This window comes from Podarcis liolepis (assembly GCF_965112155.1).
Source record: "Podarcis liolepis genome assembly, chromosome: 5".
Lineage (NCBI taxonomy): Eukaryota > Metazoa > Chordata > Lepidosauria > Squamata > Lacertidae > Podarcis > Podarcis liolepis.
Genome location: NC_139556.1, coordinates 67,481,230 through 67,503,240, shown reverse-complemented (window position 1 = coordinate 67,503,240; position 22,011 = coordinate 67,481,230). Strand labels below are relative to the sequence as shown.

The 22,011-nt window shown below is 41.8% G+C and overlaps 3 protein-coding genes across 7 annotated transcripts; 1 reads left to right on the top strand and 2 right to left on the bottom strand.

The window, feature by feature from the left end:
* Positions 1-2: 2 nt before the first annotated feature.
* Positions 3-3,581, bottom strand: SMCO1 (single-pass membrane protein with coiled-coil domains 1). The gene is made up of 3 exons (XM_083506661.1): positions 3,453-3,581; positions 1,739-1,888; positions 3-1,230 (listed from the first exon to the last, which is right to left on the bottom strand). Exons 1-3 carry the CDS (start codon positions 3,500-3,502, stop codon positions 846-848), a joined length of 585 nt encoding a protein of 194 aa, XP_083362787.1. The 5' UTR covers positions 3,503-3,581; the 3' UTR covers positions 3-845.
* Positions 3,582-3,647: 66 nt separating this feature from the next.
* Positions 3,648-11,059, bottom strand: WDR53 (WD repeat domain 53). Of its 5 annotated transcripts, none has more exons than XM_083506562.1 (3): positions 10,941-11,059; positions 7,944-8,434; positions 3,648-6,309 (listed from the first exon to the last, which is right to left on the bottom strand). In XM_083506562.1, the coding sequence occupies exons 2-3, from the start codon at positions 8,421-8,423 to the stop codon at positions 5,734-5,736; spliced, it is 1,056 nt and encodes a 351-aa protein (XP_083362688.1). In that variant the 5' UTR covers positions 8,424-8,434; positions 10,941-11,059; the 3' UTR covers positions 3,648-5,733. The 5 variants fall into 5 exon arrangements, with proteins under 5 accessions (XP_083362688.1, XP_083362686.1, XP_083362689.1 ...); XM_083506560.1 differs by lacking the exon at positions 10,941-11,059 and adding an exon at positions 10,221-10,652; XM_083506563.1 differs by lacking the exon at positions 10,941-11,059 and adding an exon at positions 10,496-10,598.
* On the top strand, positions 10,662-16,845 carry FBXO45 (F-box protein 45). The gene is made up of 3 exons (XM_083506606.1): positions 10,662-11,108; positions 12,003-12,359; positions 13,859-16,845. The coding sequence occupies exons 1-3, from the start codon at positions 10,794-10,796 to the stop codon at positions 14,042-14,044; spliced, it is 858 nt and encodes a 285-aa protein (XP_083362732.1). The 5' UTR covers positions 10,662-10,793; the 3' UTR covers positions 14,045-16,845.
* The last annotated feature ends 5,166 nt before the right edge of the window (positions 16,846-22,011 follow it).

Below are 22,011 nucleotides of genomic sequence, written 5' to 3'. Positions count from 1 at the left end.
TATTTTCTTTAAACTATGAATCACTTTATTGAGCAGTTTGTGATTTCATCAGGTGCAAACAGTACATATTAGAGAATGCTCTGGTGTCAATTTGCTTTTAAATGGGGCTGAATAAGACATGGTGACTAACTTTTAACCACATTGGTAACAAAGAAGAAGATAATAACATGCAGCTATGTTTCTAAATGGCAAAAGAAAGCATAGGAACTATGAGGGTATACATAATGAACAAAAGTCAAGCTAATCATGGCCAATCATAGATGGCTTAGTGCACTTGAGGTTGCAAGTAAATAAGTATGCATTTTAAAAATCACCTGATGAGGACTTCCTCTTTATACCCCACTTTTTTACTGTGAGAAAATTGATCAACAAATTGGGAGCAGGCACTCCCTGAAGTATGCAGCAGGACCCAGCAAATATGTACATTACACTCGCACCAAGACATATGTTTGTGATATATGCAATTATGCCTGCCTCTCAAGAATGGGGCCTGTATTTCAAGTGAGAAATCAAAAAAGGGGAACTTCAAGATTATACTCTACTGTAGGATCTGGGTGATAGATTTCAAAAGATAGGAGCAAAATGGGAGTTGTTAATATTAGCAGTAATAATAATGCATAGCTTTAGTCATGCTTCACATATGCAATCTTCATAATCCGTACAACTTCTCTGTGAATTGGGCCAGTACAGTGGAACTTTTTTCTGTTAAAGATGGGGTGAAGACTGAGAGGAAGTCTTGCATAAAGCTACTGAGTAAGGACTTTGCAGTTATAAGCAGTTTTGGAGACAATTTGTTTCTAGGTTATAATCCTTTAGGGTGTGTCTCTTGTTCTTTGCAAGCGTGTTCAGTTTTTTCTGTATTCCACTACGCGAATAGCAGACAGCAGACTTCGCTGAAGCAGCGGGTTCTTCACCATGTTGTTTATAATAGAGCTGATGTCATTGGCATAATCTTGCCTTTGATCAGCAGGATAGTAGCAGGCATTGTGACAATTTGTAATGAAAAATGCACAGAGGGCTTTAACATCTCCTTCTTGCAGCCCCAGTTTCTCCAGTACAGATTCCCAGGCCAGCCTAATTCTTTGGTTTCTGCCTTTTCGCCTCAGAACAGATGACAGAGTAGGAAGGGCTTTTGCCAGATCTGGTAGCATTTCTACCACTTCAGAATGTAAGCAGCGAATAGTTTCACAAATGTAGCTGTAGAAAATATTTACCTCCACAGAAGAGAATCTGGAAGAAGATACAGAAATATAACCCATTTTTCAAATAATCAAAGTCAACAGGACCAGGATTTATTGCTATTCAGGTAACAGGAGATATTATAAAGCTACAATCCTGACTACACTTCTTAAGGTGTATATTTTATTGAACCAGTGGAAATTTAATTTGAGCCAAAAGAAACCATGTTTGTGATAATTAAGCCCAACCCTAAAATGTTTATTTGAAGTAATTCCCTAAAACTAAGACTAAGTCAGCGTTTAGGTTTACATTTTGGACATAAAGTTGGAAAGTTTTCAAAATTTATTCAGAAGTCCTAAATGGAATTATTTCTCTCCAATATTCCATCATTATAAATTAAAATCATAAATCACTACATGTTCATGTGTTGCCCATATGCTAAACCTATCAAATGATGCTTACAATCTTATGATACCATTATCAGGCACTTTACAGCACAGCCTAGTTAAAATTATTAAAACTTTTATTAGATTTTTTGCCCTTGATTTTTCTTTCTCACCTGTCTTCTAGCAGTGATGACCACATTTCATCCTGGTCAAACTGATGCTCCATTACTGTAGTCCGAAACTCAAACTTCTCTGTTAATTTCTGAATGCTAGAGTCTAGCACTGTAAACTGACCCTCTAAAGCCTGCAGTTTGTTCTCCACTCTGTTACGATTTAAAAGCCAGAAGAAGTTATTAAAAGTCAGAACAAGTTAGTCAGGAGTCTCCACTTTTGTAGCATATCCCAAGACTCATATCTACAGGTTGATTGTAATCACTTGATGAATTTAATCAGCATATGGCTCTGGAGCAATACACTTTCTGAATCAGGAAGCATGTTAAACTCTGTACAGTATTGCATTATGGCTGCTGTCACTGCGAAAAACTGAACTTATGACAAAGCAAGATGATGCCAAGCAATATTAAATCTGCAATGCTATGTGTGCTTATCTGGAAGCAAATCATACTGAGCTCACATACACTTATTTTCAAGCAAATATGTACACCGTTGTGTACACAATCGAGTTTTTATTCACTGCCTTTTATACATAGATTTAGTGGAGAATAAAGGACATACTCTTCAGTTTCAAGTGATCAAATATTTCATGGGTATCTTAACATCAGAAGGTCCCTTTGAAAGGGAGTTAGTTTTTGGCATCACATATTTTTCATTTATTCACAGACCCTTTAAGAACTAGAATTTTATTCATTGTTTGGGGTATAACCAGGTATTTTTTCTCCCCAGCCAGAACTCATTGGAACTCAGTTCCACCACTTCTCAGGTAGGTGCCATTGCCATTATAAGAGAACAAGGGAGGCATTCATGCTGAGCACCAATTTTTCTAGAAAAATAGCATTGGGTACAGCAAATCAACATTAGATGGTACTCTTCAAATGGTAGCGCAATAGGGACATTCCAGAGATGCGGGTCCAAAACTTACAAAGTCTTATGTATAACATAGTGAGCATGCAAGTGCATTCCAACTTAATTTGATTCTTAATTTGATTTTTAATGACTGGTGTTTTAATGTATTTTTAATCTCTTGTTGGAAGCCACCCAGCCAAATGGGCAGGGTATAAGTAATAAATTATTATATTATTATTATAGAAAAGCCAGAATCAAAGCCACGTGGAAAGCCATGTTTTAGTCCTGATCACAAGCTAACCACTTTTTAATCAGCATATAATATGGAAACAATTCCCTAACCTTAAATTACTGCAAAGATAATTGATGCATATTGTAACACATACAAGAACTTCAGTCCTAAATACATTTACCAATATGTCAACCCCATGGACATTTATATCTAAATACAGTATACATGTGCAGGGCCCCAGTTCAAAAATAAACACCTTGTGGTGTTTAAAAGAGTAAAGAAGAAACACTGTAAACTCTGCAAACCAAGTCATTAATATTTTCATTATTTCTATAATTTCATTAGAAATAAAAGAATATGTAACAGCATATTCAATAATACAGTATTTAAGGCTTGGACAGTAGACATTTTCCACCATCATCCAGACATACAAAGGCAGTTACTATATAAAGGTAGCAACTGCTGCCTTCCAAAATAATGTATTATATATCACTTTTTGTAAGCTGCCTTGGAGATTCATCAGGCAGAAAAACAGTATCAATATTATAAACATCTAATTTATAAGGTGTGAATTTTTTTGCTGTTTCTCACAATCTATCCCCAACAAAGCAGATTGGTTTCCCCTTCACAACCTGTTTAATGTCTTGTTCAGAGCACACAGTGATATAGCTTCTCTGGCCATCTTCAGGGAGAGAAAAATAATCGTATGTTTAAATGCTGGTTAGCTTCTCTTTTGCAGCAGACAGCAAACATATAACAGGAGTTCCAACTTGTGCTGAAGGTCAATTTTCACTTAAATCTTTTTATAGCCAGCCAGGACATCCAAGTTTAGCTTATTAACACATGCCCACAAGCACGTTGTTTATTGAACCACAGTGGATCAGTTGTGACAGTTTCTCTTGCTTACATGAAGATAAATGAATTATTTTCACACAAACTACACTAACCTGTTAAATTACTACGGTAATTTTCTATTTGTGTCTGTTTAGAGTCATATTGGATTGCTATGTGGGCGGTACAGCAGCTTACTGCTTCAATCTTTATGTATTTAAAGTATTAATGTTGCCACCCATGTTAAATGCATCTCTTTTCATTTACATCAGTTATGGCAAGTTGCTGCTCAGCTCCCAATACCCATCTGTAGCAATATACATGAGTCACATCAGGTACAAAGAGAACATGTATGAAGAAATTGCCACCCCTCTTTACATATACATATCTATACCTACGCATACATGAAATATGTGAAAGGAACACATCTGTTTTAAAGTAAAAAAACTAGCTATTTATAGATGCATTGATCTCATTTGTCCTCTGGTCCTGATACAAGAGTACAAATGACTTCTGTATTCTGTTATTAGAACCAGAAGACAAAATATGTTCCAAGAAACAGCTACTTAACCTATAAGACATTCATTCATATAGCAAGCAGAGCAGGGAAAAATATGTAGTGGCTGCAAAACTGTGCAGCAATTTGCTCAGAATATATGGCAGTTAATATCAAATAGTAAATATTTTGGGCACAGGAAATGTTATATAATTCAATGCCTCAGTTCATCCAATCCCTCAAACCATTGCTTAGGTTTAGAAATGAACTGCAGGCTTGTGTACCTCCTCTTCCCCTCAAGCACACAGCTTCATTTTCAGTTTGTCGTTCCATGTTTGCTAAATAATCCAGATCAACAAACTATGCTCTTGCAGTCCATACTTGAAATGCATGGTTTACCCTCTAAACCAGAGTTTGCTGATTTGAATAGCATGGTCAATGCCTGCCTGTCATTTTAAGATGCCAGTACAATTGCATACCCATAAGTTTGGTACTGTGGCAAAAGCAAAAGTTAACACTTTCGTTTATTGTTCTAATCATCCAAAACTTCCTACTTTACAGAAAATGACCAGAAACAATATTAGGCTCTTATAAAAGGTTTAAGTCACCATTTGTATACACAGCTTAGATCTCACAAAAGCCTTATCAGTTAAAGCTTTATTCTCCATAAATATGAAAAGATCAAGAAGAAACCCAGGATTTTAGAGTATGCTGCTACTATCCCTTGTACCATACAGTTGTCAGTATCAATCACATATTCTGCTCTTACAAACAAAAGGATGAGAATAAGCCAAGAATCACTATGCTATGAAAGAAATACTTCCCTGATAAAAGGAAAGTTGCTTTTATTGGCAGAAAAATTAGCATATTGGTTTTTTCTTTTAAAACTTACATTTTCAGTTTGTGTAGTAAAAGTAAATTGTAAGTTGTGATTTAATAACAGCAAAAGAATATTAATGTAAATAAACTAGGCAGAAGAATCTAAACCTGGGCATATTGATAACATTTTATGATAACAACAGTATGTAACAATAGGTTGAAAAAATTAATTAGGAACTCATGTTTGATTTCTTCATAGAAGAAACCTAGATTGTGCTGCATAATTTAAGACTTAAGGATTCCTTGGAATCAGCTTTTTGCTTTTGAACCACAATAGAGGAAAATACAACTTCTAGGATCCACCATGGAGAAATTCAGGCATACTCATGGATAAATTATACATTAAAGCTCAAATCCAAATACTGGGTAGATGTAGTTCAGCTGGCTTAAGTGAGCATGAAGGGATCTTTTGAAAGTCTTCTGATGGCATTGGAATTTACAATAGCATATACCAATATGCAATTTTTTCCTCCTGTCAAAAAGTTATTCACACATACACACATTCACAACTGAATTTTATTTCAAACTCATCAGCAAGTTAATACCTGGTTTATCATAAGATATCCCATTACTGATACAATGAATTAAACTTTATCCACTGCTAAAATAAATATTTTTAGCAATATACAGAAAAGCTGCAGTTGGTTTAAAACACATTAGGGGTAATAAATGTGGTGTATCAGACAAACGGTTAGGCCAAGGCATGTCTAAGCTTCAGCAATAGGATAGACTGATATACTGGTACTCTGATCAGCAACCAGTATTCTTCTAGAGCCTTTAATCTCTGCGCATGAAATCCAGTTCACCTTCTCTCCATGTTCAATCGTTAGTTTTGGTAAAATTGGCACATGCTCATTTGAACACTCTGCATTTATTTTGTCAAGTTTCTTGGTGGTGTTGGGCATCCTAGTTCTCCTTCTGTGGATGGATTTGACTGGACTCTTCTGTTTTCCTAGTTCATTGCTGACATCCCACAACAACACTCTGCCATCATTTCCTCCTGTAATGAACCGGTAGGCTTCTGGTAGAAAGAAAATCTGTGACACTGCTAAGGAGTGGCCCTTAAATGCTGCCTCCTGCTCAAACTTGGTACCTGTTACCCTAAAGATTCTGATTTTACCATCTTCAGCTCCACAGCCAAAAACATTGCCACAAGCAGAAACAGACAAGGAATGGGCCAATGGAGGGTTAAAAAGCTGACCAGTTGAATGTTCATTGACTTCCTCCTCTTGCAAGTCCACAATCCACAGAGGGCGAGCTTTCTGCAAGTTCCACATCATAACCTTCAAATAGAACAAATCAGAATTATTTCTTTGTATAGGGCATATACTAGCGTACACTAAATGAGTTCATGTTCCTATTTGCACACAGTTTTAAGTTTCCTTTATGTTGTTCTATTCCCAGAGTCATAAATTGAGGTAGCTGTCACCAAGTGATGCTTCCCTGCATCTATAAATCGAGTGAAAAAAAGTTTACTATCATTTATATAGTAGCATTTTTCACTGTTAAGCTTTGAGAAGCTTTAAACAAATTGCACAAAAGATTTCTTAAGAGTACTTTTACTACATTTATTAAATCCATCTACCAAGCTGAACAAATTACCTTGTGCCAAAGAAACAGAGGTTCTCAAAATGTTGCATTATCTAAGCTGTGAAAACAGCATTCCTGTGACAACACCCAGACCTCTATGTTGTATTAATTACAACGACCAGTAACCAGGAACTGAGCAAAAACTATTTCTTAAATCAGAAGCCTCATTATAGAAACTAAGAACTGAAAGATGTATACCATTATTCATTTAAAATAGTTTAATACTGCTTTTATTATAGATGGGTGTTGGTTAAAATAGAATTGGCTTGTGCAAAAACCAAACTAGACTGCAATCCTTATCTCACTTATCTGTAAGTCCCTTTGAATTCCACAGAACTTATTTCTGAGTAGACATGGTTCAAATTGCATCATAAATTGCTTGTGTGATGCAGGACTCCCTGGTTCATCAACCATCACATTTCAGGTCATTAATTTGAAGATAGGGAATATGCCACAGGCTCACGCTTCTTCAACTGCAAATTTCTCACCTCCTTTCTTGTGATAACTATGGTTTAAAACAATATCAGAATCTAACAAAATACAGGTTACCACTACCAGATATGCCTCCCAACACTGTGTGCCAACCTGCTTCAAACCATGTTTTGGAGGAGATGCCCTGTGAGTGCTGATCTTAGTTTGCTGAATCTGAATATAATGAATACCACAAATTGTGGAAAAGAGAGGGGAGTCTATGCATAATAGGGAAGCAGGGACCATGACAGCCTGCAACACATTCCCAATCTCTAAGTCACTGTTTGAAGATTGGAAACACAATATCCGATTTGAGCCTGTATAGCCATAATATTGTTGCCTTTTTACTTCCCTACATGCATAATAAAGAAGTTTAATCACCACACTAACTTTAAGAATTTCTCACACAGCAGAAATTTAAGACGATGAACCTGGATATCTCTATAAAGAGAAATGCCAGGGCTCAACATAGCATAAAAAACCAATAATTTGGGATTTGGTCTATACTCAGTTGCATAAGGGCACTTTGCTCACCCTCAGTTGTATTCTTTATTACTTAATTTGTCCCCTCCGTTAAACTACTTCAGCATTTGATTTAGCCATTCACCGGAAGCCAACATTTCAAGAATGATTCCTTTTTATCTTGCCTGCTTGTTTTATCTTGGCTGGCACTCATACTGTCTTTCACAAGGGACTATCTTAATTCCTGATCAATACATAAATAGGAGGATTACTTCATCTAATGCCACAGGAGGCTCATAGCCAAATTAACATATAGTAGGAGAGGAAAGAAACATGTATCAAAGATCATTGCAGGTGTGTGCCCTACAGGAAGCTTTCATTTTATGCTGATCACCTTCATATCCAGACCACATGAAAGAAGGCTTTGAGGTCTTTGAGGACGAAACACAACTGATGCACAAATATTTGAGTGTCGTCTAAGGCAGCGGCTTAACTTCTTGCTTTCCAGATCAATTATCTTTATTACTCCAGAATCATCTGCAGCACCTAATAAACTATCTGTTTCATTTACTGAAAGACAATTGATCTCTTCATCATTTACATGGAAATGTTCAACTGGCTCTTTGAGACACCTAGTATCCAAAATGCTAACAGTTTCTCCATGAGAAGCATATAGTCTTTTGGAACAGGTGGGAGAAAACACAACACTGGTGACATCATCAGATTTCTGGAGAAGTGTGTGCTCTAATGGAGTCCCTTCCTCACTCCAGATGGTTAGCTCCCCTCCTTCTGCTCCGGAAGCCAACAGACCATCTTTGTTCACGTTCAAACATAATATTGAAGAAGAGTGTCCATTGGCCCACTTCTCCGCCATAGTAGGAGAGTCTGAAAAACACAAACACATGATTAGCAAAATAGAAGTTTTTTCTGGTATAGCTGATTCCTCAAAAGTCACAGGATGCATCACTTCATTGCATGGACAGAATGTATGTTTTAATGCCACCTTTGAAACCATAATTTATAATCCTGGAACCAAAACAGCTTTAAGTATCAGTCTGATTTTGTTTAAATGAGAGGCCATGTGTTTAGGCATGCAATATACACCTCTGTTCTCCTCAATTAATTGGTTTATAGCAAAGCTTGCCAACGTGGCATCTGCTAGTGCACATGAAATCACAGATGCCTTCCCTGGCACCACAGAATCCCCTTTTCCTACTGAAATAAGGGATTGAAAGGAACATTCTGCAGTAGTCAACAGAATACACTGTGATATGGGCACCACAACCAAGCATACCGTATTTTTTGCCCCATAGGACACACTTATTCCCCTCCAAAAATGAAGGGGAAATCTGGGTGCGTCCTATGGGGCGAATGCAGGCTTTCGCTGAAGCTTGGAGAGTGAGAGGGGTCGGTGCACACCGACCCCTCTCGCTCTCCAGGCTTCAGGAAGACACCCGCAGCCTAAGCAGCCCTGCGGGAGTTTCCGCTGAAAGCAGAGCGCCCGGCGCTTCGGGAAGACATCCACAGCCTAGGCAGCCCTTTTTTCCTTTATCCCCCCCCCCAAAAAAAAACTAGGTGCGTCCTATGGGACGGAGCGTCCTATGGGACGAAAAATACGGTAAGTGGTGCCCGCAACAGTTTGTCTGGTTTACTAATGTAGCCATGATGAATATGCCTATATACCTTATGGTCATATAGCACTAACAGAGAACTGCAGTCAGAAATGTGAATGGCAAAATAGGATCGAGCAAAAGTAAATCATTGACAGTAAGTTCCTAGTATGACATTTTGGAAAACAAAGCTCAGTATGTCTGTTCTTTGAAAGAAAGTCTTTGAAAATAAATGGTATTCCTTAGTATGTATTTAACTCCCTGGAGATGACCCAGTATACCTGAAGGAGTGTCTCCACCCCCATCGTTCAGCCCGGACACTAAGGTCCAGTACCAATGGCCTTCTGGCGGTTCCCTCACTGCGAGAAGTGAGATTACAGGGAACCAAGCAGAGGGCCTTCTCAGTGGTGGCGCCCACCCTGTGGAACTCCCTCCCATCAGATGTCAAGGAAATAAACAACTATCTGACTTTTAGAAGACATCTGAAGGCAGCCCTGTTTAGGGAAGTTTTTAATGTTTGACGTTTTATTCTGTTTAATATTCTGTTGGGAGCCGCCCAGAATGGCTGGGGAAACCCTGCCAGATGGACGGGGTATAAATAATAAATTATTATTATTATTATTATTATTACTTCTTCATACATATGCTTAGGGACGTTCTATACGGATTGACAGACGAGCATTAATCATCACAAGGGTGTCAAGTGGAGGCAGAGAAGTGGCTGGCATTTGACTAGCCCAGACCAGTACTGACAAGGAAAGACGGGCAAAGCGCCTTCAAACAATACTCCGGACTAAAGAAAACATTCGGTGAAGGGTGGGGGAAGGAAAAGAAAAGACGTGAAAACAGGGAGATGGGTGAGCATTCTTCATAGCTATGAGGACCAAACCAGTCAGAAACACGCCTACAATCCAGCCCTAATCCCGTGTACACCACTTCTGTAAGACTTATTGCCAAGTAAATACGCAATAGGGTGACAGCCTCAAGCCAAGCCACCCTACTGCTGTATTTTAGTATCGAGGAGGCCAAAAAAATAACCGAATTACCTCAGACAGGCTTACCCGTCCCGCCGTCTCTCCATGCGACAGTGTTCTCTTCCGGCGAAGAGAAATTACGTCACCCTATTATCACACCCCCCCCCCCTTTACATTAACAGGTGAGGTTTTCGCGCATGGGTTTAGAGAAGCCCCCTTGACAGCTCTGCCCTCACCCAACATGGTCGGCTCACCTTCAGGGCCTAGCTCTCAACCACCGCCGCCACAATAGTAGTAACAAAAAGCGAATAAAAGCTCCGCAGTCGGAGAGACCCGCGGCAGGAAACTTGGATTCGTCTCACCGCTCCTCCAACCGCGAACCGAAGAGGCAGTGGAGGGGGGAAAGACAGCACTTTCTCCGACGCCTCCTCAGGCCCAGGCTAAAGCTTTCACTTCCGCCCGCACTTGCCGGCAGCTGGTGGGAAGGACGTCGAGCGTCGGCTGCGCCGCCTCCCTCCCTGCCCTCGCTGACGGCGTGAGCCGGATTGGCCGGTTGGCTGCTTGGTGGGCTCGCGGCCTCGCACCGCCTTTGCCTGGGCCGGGGCGGTCGGTTAGCGAGGCGTGCGCGCGGGACGCGAGGACTCGGTGGGACCGGAGGCTATGGCGGCGGCTGCCGGCGGCGGAGGCGGCGGCGGAGGAGGAACGCCGAGCTCGGTGGCTGTTGCTGCTGCTGCCGCCGCCGCTACGGCTGCTAATGCGGGGGGCTGGCGGCTTCCCGGGCGGGTGCTCGAGTTCGTCTTCTCCTACCTGGAGCTGCGGGAGCTGCGGAGCTGCGCGCTGGTGTGCAAGCTGTGGTGCCGCGTCCTGCACGGCGACGAGAACAGCGAGGTGTGGCGGAGCCTGGCCGCTCGCAGCCTGGCGGAGGAGGCGCTGCGCACCGACATCCTCTGCAACGTGCCCACCTACAAGGGCAAGGTCAGGATGGCCCCGCACGGGAGGGAGCGACCCTCCTTTTTTGCGCGCGCGAGGAAACCCAGGATGGAATATATACAGTATATATAATCTGGGTACTCTGCCCCTACATCCCTTGCACGAGATAAGATACTGGAGGTGCCGTGGGTCTCGTCTCCTGTGTTTTGTGAGCAGGACCTCTTTCTTCTTAAACCCAGATGTGCGGGGAGGAGAGGACATTGTTCCGTGTTGTGAGAGAGAGGGAAAGAGAGGCACTAACGCACATGCTCAAAAGCACTGGCTGCTGATTACTTTGTTCCAAGGCAGAACTCTGGCACCGATTCTGGGCTGTTTCCTAGCTCCAGTAAAATGCAAACTGTCATCCCCCCTCCCCAGTTGCACATGTATATATGCATACCAGTGTTGGTGGAAACACTCATTGAGTACATGTTGTTTAGATGTGGTTCCTCTTTGCAGCCGCTGCCTATGGCTCAGATGCTTTGCACAGTAGGAACTGCAGAAAGGTATAGTGCTCAATAGGGCACCATCTTGGGAAACCCCTGGGGAGGTTGATGCCTTCCTCCAGCATGCCTGGAATAGCTGGTGTTTAAACGATGCTTTTCTCCTGCTTGCTCTGTTTCCAAAAGACCTTGGCAGGCCTGCTTTTCTATGTTGAGCCAGGTAGCCAGTTCTAGCCCAGCTGGGCAGGTGGTGGGGACTGAGGTTGTGAAATCACAGCGTGTTCTTACTCTGGGTGGCATTCTTTTACAGATGGGTTAATTATACATCTATTTGGGTTTACCATACCTTATTAAGAATAGGTGTGTAGAGTTGCTGTTGTTGCTGTCTTAATAGCCTTGCCTAGTTTAGTAATCTTATCTCCAGCATTGCTTTTTCAAAAAATACCTTCTGTTCCAGGTACGCGCCTTTCAGCATGCTTTCAGCACCAATGATTGTTCTAGGAATGTCTACATTAAGAAGAATGGATTTACTTTGCATCGGAATCCCATTGCACAGAGTACAGATGGAGCAAGGACCAAGATTGGTTTCAGTGAAGGCCGTCATGCTTGGGAAGTCTGGTGGGAAGGCCCTCTTGGCACAGTGGCAGTAATTGGGATCGCTACAAAACGAGCTCCCATGCAGTGTCAGGGCTATGTGGCACTCCTGGGCAGTGATGATCAGAGCTGGGGCTGGAATTTGGTGGACAATAACTTGTTACATAATGGAGAGGTCAATGGCAGCTTCCCCCAGTGCAACAATGCCCCCAAATATCAAGTGAGTGAAACCTGGAATGTATATAAGACTGTTGGATCTGTGAAGAGCTATGCCAGGGAGGTCCAACCACTTAGACCAAGTGCGCCTCAAGAGCACTTTGACACAGAACCTGTGGGCCACACACTGAATTAAATTTCCATATTGTAAATTAAAGAGTACACAATATAGTTAATATATTTAATGTAAGCAATTAATATATTTAATTGAATATATAAAATTAAATACACAATTGATAGATTGAGTTCCTGTCAGGATAAAAAGGTCGAATATAAATCAAAATAAAATAATTTTAGACGACTTCTAGTCAAAACGATTTGAGCCTCTTGTGAAGCCATTAAATAAATGCAGCCCATGGAGGAGAAGACAGCATAAGGTGGGGTGGTAGGGCAGGCAACAGCTGCCTCATCCTCTTCACCTGCCAGCCAGTCACCACAGCCACCACCATCTATCCTGCTTCCCCACCCCCGCACAGCCTCTTCAGGTCAGTTGTTGACTGAGGGGGGAAGGATTTGTAGAGTTGGAAGGGGACCCCAAGGGTAATGTAGCCAGACCCCTTGCAGTCCCTGGCAGGCAGTCACCCCCTCCCCATCTGTCAAACAGGGCAGCAGCAAAGCTTCCATGGCAAGGGGCAGCCCACCAGTCTCACAGAGTGCTGGGCAGAGAGGCCCCACCACATCCCTCCTGTAGGCTGGCTGCACACCATGCCTGGGCTGTGTTGCGGCCTCCCTCCAGCCTGGCGGCTCTGCTCTGTCTCTCTCTGCCATCACTATTGTTGTTCCTTCAAAGAGGCGCCAGCACCAAGCCACACCTTCCTCTCCATGTTGCCATGCCGGTCCACCAATCAAAAGGTGCAACCTCAAACATTTGGAAATTTGTCGCCCAGCTCCCTTTCTCCTTATTGGTGGGTTTTCAAGCATCCCTCCCCACCACATATACTCTCTCGTGCTCATTTGCTGTTGAGGGGAGAAGCAACCAACCAGCTCTTGCTCTTCAGGACAGGAAAGGCAGAAGAGTCGCTAAAGAGTAGTAACAGGTCTGAGGGCAAGGGCCACCAAAAAAGGTCTCATGGGCCACATGTTGGACCACCCTGAGCTATACATTCCAGAATTTTTTATAGTAAACTCTGACACATTCTGTTTTAGGCACAATTCTGTTTACATTTACTTGGAAATAGGTCCCAATCTGTTCAGTGGGGCTTACTCCCTGGTAAGGCTTCCTCCCTAACCTCACTAGCTTGGGAATTAGCCAAGTTGAATTCAGCAAGGCATGCATCAAAATGAAGAATATCAGTTTAACCAGTGTAGTTGTTCAAAGCCCCATGACTGACTCTTAGCTTTACCAATGATCAACAGAAAATGTCTTCAAAGGGCTTTTCTGTATGTTAATTGTTTTAATTAATCCCCCCCCCAAGTTATTTTGCCTCAGCATCTGTTTACCTTCACTTTGTCTTGTCTTTTTCATTATCCCCTTTCTTCAATCAGGCTTATTTTTGTTTACAGATAGGTGAGAGAATTCGTGTCATCCTGGACATGGAAGACAAGACTTTGGCTTTTGAGCGAGGCTATGAGTTTCTAGGAGTTGCATTCCGAGGACTGCCAAAGACATGTCTGTATCCAGCAGTGTCTGCTGTCTATGGAAACACTGAAGTGACGTTAGTTTATCTGGGAAAACCTTTAGATGGATGACATTTTGTTTTTAACTGGGACGTGAACATCAAGTTGACAATATGGAGAAACTTGCATGTGGGTTAATAGGGAAGCATGAGTGAAATGTGTAGATGCGTATCCAAGAAACATCAAGGAAAACCAAAATTTGCGATCCAAAAGGCCAGCTGTACGGAAGAGAGTTTTACCTTTCCTTTTTCTGCCGGACCAGAAAAATTCTCAGGGGGTTGCAGTTGGTTGAATGGGCAGCTAACCACATGCATGTTGCATAAGATTTCACTGCAAAGGTGGCAGAATGGAATCATGTACATACCGTACTTAAGGGACTCCTGTATAGAAGTGGTTGAGGAAAGCTGACTGAGACCTGTAAGCAGTGTGTTCTGTTAAAAAGACTTCATTTTTAAAATTATTTGTTTCCTTCCTGCCTTTGATCCAGTGTGTTTTACCAAAGGTAACTGAAATTGGTTGGATTTTATTTAATGTATTTTTAGTGTAATGAGGAGTACAATGTATTGCACTTCTCCAGAGCAAAACATTGTGCAGTTATGTTAAAGCGTGTTTTAAAGACAGTTTGTACAGAACACTTTAAAAACCAGAACAAAACAAAGGGTTGCTGTTGCTTTCCCTGGGATGTAATTTTGTTAATTGGAAACCTCCCCCCCCCACTACATATCAGGTGTTGGTGTCTGTCCAGTTGAACAGCATACATACAAGTGCACTTCTTTTGTTTTGTTGTACAACATCTCATGTGACAAAAGAAACTATGAATGTTTATTGTAAAATGCTTTAGATTTGATAGCTGAAAATTCTGTGCAGGTGGAAGGATAAAGTCAGTTTCTAATGTGAGTGTTTTTGTTTTACTTAAAATGTGAGTGTGTGTTGCAAATGACCATATGTCTTTCAATCCACCTTCTAAAGTAAGACTTAAAATTAATCTTGCAAACTATGAGCCGTCCACCAAATACTGCTGCTCTTTACCCATTTTAATCAGAATTGTATTGTGGTTGTGGGGTGGCCATGCTTGGTGGGTTGTTCCCATTATGGTCTGCAGTACCCGAACCCTTCATTTTGGTCTATTGCCAAATGTATTGCTCTCTTCCCAGTATAGATATTAGATTGCAAGTATTGCATATTTAACTAAATATTTTGAAAAATAGGTTTCCAAAGTACTACCTAAATACATACCATGTTAAAATTGCATAGAAAAATATTTTAACATATTTCAATCTTTAGCATAAATAAATTGAACTTCAAACAGGAATCAAATTTCTGACACAATTATGGAGTCTGTCCTTTGGGTATATTAATTGCTGAGAAACGTTTTACAAAGCTAATTTGTCGTGCATAAAGAAAGCACCTTCAGATGATGGAGCAACTGCATTTCCCCATTCTTTGGCATCCATATCCTGCACAGCTTGTATGTCTTAATCGTCTAAGTCCACAGGCTGGTTCTTGGTACTAAAGTGCTATTTTGTTCTGCCTTAGACATCTATTTATTTGGTGTAGAGTGAGAAAACACTTTCAGTGCAGTCCTGGGCATTTTTTCTTCTTCTCAGAAGCAAACCCCACTATGTTCACTGGGATGTACTGTGTAGGCCTTTGGGAGGAAATGAGGTATTGTTTACATTCTTTACATCATAATCAGAATTATGCTGTCTCGCAGACATATAGTTCCTTAGATGTGCAAAAGAGAACAATTCCCTTAGGCATTCTTATTTTTGTTAAAGTCAGGGAAAGCTGCTAAACACTACGTTTTTATTTTTTTCAATGGGCTGAAGAGTACATTCTTGCTGCATGCAAGGTTTAAAGTGGCAATCCAGTATCTTTGGTAGTGCCATCGGTCCTCAATACTTAAAAATTGGTCATGCTATGACCTTCCCAGCAACCTAGCCTTCTTGTTGTAGGCTTAGCCATCATGTTACCTGTCCTACCATCTTGACATACTAATGCATCTTGTTTTACTATTCTTTCCAAACCCCTCTGCTCCCTTGTAGAAGTTGCAGAAGGAAGTTATGGTTGATTATTGGTTTGGGACTGCTAGTATTCTTTGGTTGGTGGCACAGGACTGTAGTGAATAGCATCACACTAGGCAGAAAGAGGCTCTTTTATGAGGCCGCTGAAAGTGTGAGGGATAAAATGTGGATTCAAAAAAGAGGGCAGTGACTGTACTGGAGGAGTCTATGTTGCATGTTCTCAGCTGTTCAGGCTTTCCTAGATCTTCACTTCACTTTCCTTCCATGTTCAGATTCCACAGAACTGCATTTGAGGTCTGCATGTGTGAATAAATGTTTTTAAAATATTTGTTCTATGTGTAGTATGCCGCTTAACAAGCTCATTCCTGGTCTCTTTCTAAAATTAAGCAAGTGAATCATTTCAACACTGGTACTATGAAGAAATGAATGATTTTGGAAAGATGTATCACTTCCAGAAAACGTTGACTGTATACTATGCTATAAAATATATCACTACAAGATTCTATGGCATGAGCTAAACTAAAAGGAAAGAAGCTTTCGTTAGAGTAATATAGTCTCTCTGTGCAGTCTCGGATGGATTGCCCTCTGCACTTATTTATGGACTTTTGAGTAGAGAGAGCTGGTCCTAAGAACTGTGTCAGGGAAATTTTTGCTAGGTTTTACTTCCATTTATACAGGATGTCTTGCTCGCTTTACCCTTACATGTGGCATAGCATTCTGCTTGTGCCAAGTGGTCAAAAATTCCTTGGGGCACAGGGGACAAATATGTATATAAACCTCTTATAACTTATTACCTGAAGACCAATTCCAAGCTGTACAAACAACTGAAATAAATTGTTAAAACATAAATATACTACTCTGTATTATTGTGTGTTATAATTGAGTCCTATTAGTACTGGGTGATTTTCTGTTTGACTGGAATACAGAATTTTTTTACAATATTTATGTGATCGACTAATGTCAAATTGTGAACTTTCCCTGGAGATAAATATGTAAACCCCTTTGATAAGCTGGACTACTGTATGTGTAAACTCTCCCTGATGGAAATGGTGGTGTTCGTTTTCCTGTTTTGTTTTTGTAGAAGCCTTGTAGCAAAATACGCATTTCTCACAGGTACGATGTCTCAGCATTTTTGCAGAGACAGGCTGTCTGGGAGTTTGTTCAAGGTCTATGAGGAGTGTTTAACTGGATCTCAGCCCTCAGATTCTGGGGTGGAGCAGAAAATGAAGACAGCTTACTTGGGCAGGGCTATTTCACAAAACTATACAGATACAAATCCTGTCCGTCTCCCCAACAGAACACACTCAGTAGAATGCACCAGTAAACTGCAGCTCCCTAATAAGTATAACACATGCATCACCTGCATTGATTTTTTATATTTTTAGGTGCAGACACAAACCATCTAGAGAGTATTCCTTAAACATTCAATGTGAAGTGGCCTTCAAATGAAACTTGGCTACTTCCAGAGGGCACATGGGAACTGCAGTTGTTACTGTCGTAAAAGTGTACATGCTTGGAAAATGAACTACTATTATTAATACTGTACATCCTAAATGAGTTGCTTTGCGACTTCAGCTGTGGGTGGATGGTGAGACATGGTAATTCATAAAGGAAATAATCAACTGAGACTATAATGTGGTGACTATAGCTGATCAAGTCTGCATATGCTGCCACACGCAATAGGGACAGGATTCCTCTTGAAAGGAAGCACTTGGGAGTTCTTTCAGCAGAAGCACTGTTGTATGATGTAAGTTTAAGAGCAGAGAGCTATCATGCTCTGGTTGCTGGGCTTTCCCTTTCATGCATATGAGTGGCTTGTACGTCATTTCACTAGTGGACTAGGAGAATGGTTCCAAGTGCCCTTTTACAGAAGTATTAGTGTAGGTTTACATTATTCCTGATGGTTCTCTAATTCCATGCTGTGTGAGGGTGAGGACCATGATGAAAACAAGAGAGGGAAAGGAGAATTAAATTCCAACTGTAATATGTATAACAATTGTGGATTAAGGTTAGGTTTAAAAACAAAACAAAGCAGCAACTTCAAATTACAAGCAGGCAGCAAATTGCCAAAAAGGATTACGGTTGCATTCTGTTGTGAGAGGCTGACTCTCTAGCACAAAAGATTCAAAGGTAAAGGTACCCCTGACCATTAGGTCCAGTCACAGATGACTGGGGTTGCGGCGCTCATCTCACTCTATAGGCCGAGGGAGACGGAGTTCGCAGACAGCTTCCAGGTCATGTGGCCAACATGACTATGCCGCTTCTGGCGAACCAGAGCACTGTACTGAAACGCCGTTTACCTTCCCGCTGGAGCAGTACCTATTTATCTGTTTGCACTTTAACGTGCTTTCAAACCGCTAGGTTGGCAGGAGCTGGGACTGAGCAACAGAAGCTCACCCCTTCGCAGGGATTTGAGCTGCCGACTTTCTGATCGGCAAGCCCTAGGCTGTGGTTTAGACCACAGCACAAATGCTGATAGGATTGAAGCCCTAGCTCCACTGAAGTAAGCAGGCATGCTGCAATCTAGAGTAGATTGGGGAGTAGGCCCCATGAAGAGAATTGGAACTGGTGTGCGTTTAAGATTCAAGTTGAGTCCAGCTTCATCTGAGGTTCGTCTATTGATAACAAACTAAGTTCGCTCAAAGTGTTCTGCCTAATCTAGTAGGTGTAAATGATGGTGGAAGTCCATTTAATTTGCTGTAGAATGTCTATGCTAGGCAACAAGTAGGAAAATTATAAACAATTCTACATGGTGGAGCTGCTACCTCATATGTCACATGGGAGGCACTGTACAGACCCAAGAGAGAATGTTCTTGTCCTCATGGAACTAGGATATCCTGACAGTGGAAATGCTCAGGAGTGTTGATTATATAATGTTTGTGCATTCTCTTTACCTTCAGTGCAAGAGAGGTACAATTCAGTAGGAGTGTTAAAAGGCTGTATTAGCAAGTCTGCACACAAAGTCTTTGTGTTATGTTTTTATATTAAATTCATGTTTCAGTGAAAGTGAATGACGGGAGATGTGCACCTGGCAGCCTGAGAATCTCTGTTCTGGTTTTGAATGTAATACCTAGCACAGTTTGGAAATATGACATCCTCCAGTAAATGTGTCAGGGTTCTGCCTGCCCAGACATTGTATCTGCGGTCTTCTCAGAGGTAAGAGCAAGGGGAGCAGGACGCTCCAGTAGATTTCCACACTGCAAGTGACCCTGAAAAACCATTTGATCCAGATATCCCTGGCCTATGACTGGAGCTGCCTGGGCTTCTGGCTAACTGAAATCCCCCCGCCCCCAATCTCTTCCAGGGTCACAGGAGCAGAATACATAGTGAGGCAGGCAAGAATTTCAGAGCAGGCTTCCTCAACCTCAGCCCTCCAGATGTTTTGAGACTACAGTTCCCAGCACCCCTGACCACTAGTCCTCCTAGCTAGGGATCATGGGAGTTGTAGGCCAAAAAATATCTGGAGGGCTGAGGTTGAGGAAGCCTGGTTTCAGAGCCACTGCTGCTGTGTATGCCTAGCTGCACACGAGGCTACTCAGAAGGAGGGGGAAGCAAATGGAAGCACCTGTCTGAATCAGGGCCTGAGTGGGAAGGTGTGATGCCTCTTGCTCCTACATGAGCCTCTAACCAGCCTTTCTCAACCTGTGGGTCCTCAGATGTTGTTGGACTACAACTCCCATCATCCCTGAGCTCTGGGCTCAGGGATGATGGGAGTTGTAGTCCAACAACATCTGGGGACCCACAGGTTGAGAACCACTGCGAGCTGTGGCATTGCAGACCCAACAACTCTCTCCTACATTCCCAACTTGGAGAAATGGACACTGGGAGAAACACTTAGAACTTGGAAAGGTAGAGAGAGCTGTGTGTTGGTTGGAGCATCACTGGAGTTCACAAGCTTTCTTTGGAAAACTGACACTGGACTGTCAACTGTGGTGTCTGCTTGGATGAGTGCCTGTTTGCTTCCAATATGCTTTAGTGGTATATTTGTAAGTAAAACAAGTTCTACAAATATAGAATATGTCTCCAGTGATCTCTCATTTGTCATCTGGAGCTTTTGAAATGGTGAAGGTGAATAACAATTTATCCTTTTTCCAAAGAGTTAATGTTACTTACTTTTTATGCTGTTCTTTTACATCGTGCTGCTTTCAAGGTTTTAAAATTGTTTGTGTAATTGTGATTCTTTGTAAACTACTCGGATTAGGGTGGAAGATGTGAATTCCTGGAAGGAAGGGAGCAATTTAATGTGTGTGCCTCTGCCAGAGAAATGTGTTAACAACAGCTATGTAAAAAGAAGAAAGAAAAGCTAATCACTATGTGTTTTGGGTGTGAATATTGAGAAGAAGGAAAGCAGCCCTAATTTCCTAACAGCAGGGGACAGCAGTTTGCTGCAGGAAGGCCAAATGAAACCTTAAGCAAATATCCTCAAATGTAAAGCAGCATTATGTATCTTTCGTTAGCGGATATATAAACACTTGTACAGTGGTACCTCGGGTTAAGTACTTAATTTGTTCCGGAGGTCCTTTCTTAACCTGAAACTGTTCTTAACCTGAAGCACCACTTTAGCTAATGGGGCCTCCTGCTGCTGCCGCGCCGCTAAAGCACAATTTCTGTTCTCATCCTGAAGCAAAGTTCTTAACCTGAAGCACTATTTCTGGCTTAGCGGAGTCTGTAACCTGAAGCATATGTAACCTGAAGTGTATGTAACCTGAGGTACCACTGTAAATAAAAAATGGTATAATTTGTTTTATAAAGAAATAACAAGCCATGGTAACACCTGAGGACTGAGCATGCTGATAGAAAGTTGAACGGTGGTTGGAAATGAAAAACAGAAACAGGTGGAAAAACCTGCTGAAAGAGGATCTGACTTGCTGACCGCCGGAACGCTGAACAAGAACACTCCTATTAGAAGATGAGAATGCAGCACAAAGTTTTGTACAGAGCTTACTTGTTAGAATGTATTTTCATCGCCTTATGGCTCAGTTCTGGAAACATGAAGTAATAACATCTGAGCGTGTGCAAAGTACCTTTCAAGCACTGAGAAGTCATTGCAAGCCTCCGTAAGAACACTCAGCAAAATGGCTTTAATATTTTTCATTAAGCCGGGAGGGAGGGTGGTTTGGCTGAACAGGTATTCAATTGAATGTGGGACAGCAGGATGCAAAAATCAGATGGAAACAAGTCTAATATGCTGCTCAAACCCGGGTGGGTCCATACTCTGAGTCTGCTCCATTGAGCAGGATATGGGCTATTTTTTCTCAGCCTACCTATAAAACTACAGTGGTACCTCGGGTTAAGTACTTAATTTGTTCCGAAGGTCCGTACTTAACCTGAAACTGTTCTTAACCTGAAGCACCACTTTAGCTAATGGGGCCTCCTGCTGCTGCCGCGCTGCTGGAGCACAATTTCTGTTCTCATCCTGAAGCAAAGTTCTTAACCTGAAGCACTACTTCCGGGTTGGCGGAGTCTGTAACCTGAAGTGTATGTAACCTGAAGCATATGTAACCCGAGGTACCACTGTAACTCCTTTGCTTTGGTGGGCAGGGGAGGAGGTGGAATCAGTGGCGTAGCGTGGGGGGTGCAGGGGGGGCCGGCCGCACCGGGCGCAACATCTGGGGGTTAGGGTTAGGGGGCGCAAATCCACGGGTTAGGGGGCACAAATCCACTGGTTAGGGGGCGCAAATTACTTGCCTTGCCCCGGGTGCTGACAACCCACGCTACGCCACCGGGTGGAGTCTTTCATAGACAGCCAATAACTTGCAAGGATTCTAATTGCAAAACAAACATAAACCAGAATAATTGTTTCTGTTTTAGGGAAGTAAGTGCTACTGTTTTTGAGAGGCTGAATAGTTTTTGAAAGAGGAAAAACTACATGCGCTCAGAAGCAAGGGTATTTTTGTGTGTGATGTCTTAAAAACCTTGATGTACATAAGGAGGGCCTGCTGGATCAGGCCAATGGCCCATCAAGTCCAACATCCTGTTCTCGGTGGCCAACCAGATGCCTCTGGGAAACCCCTG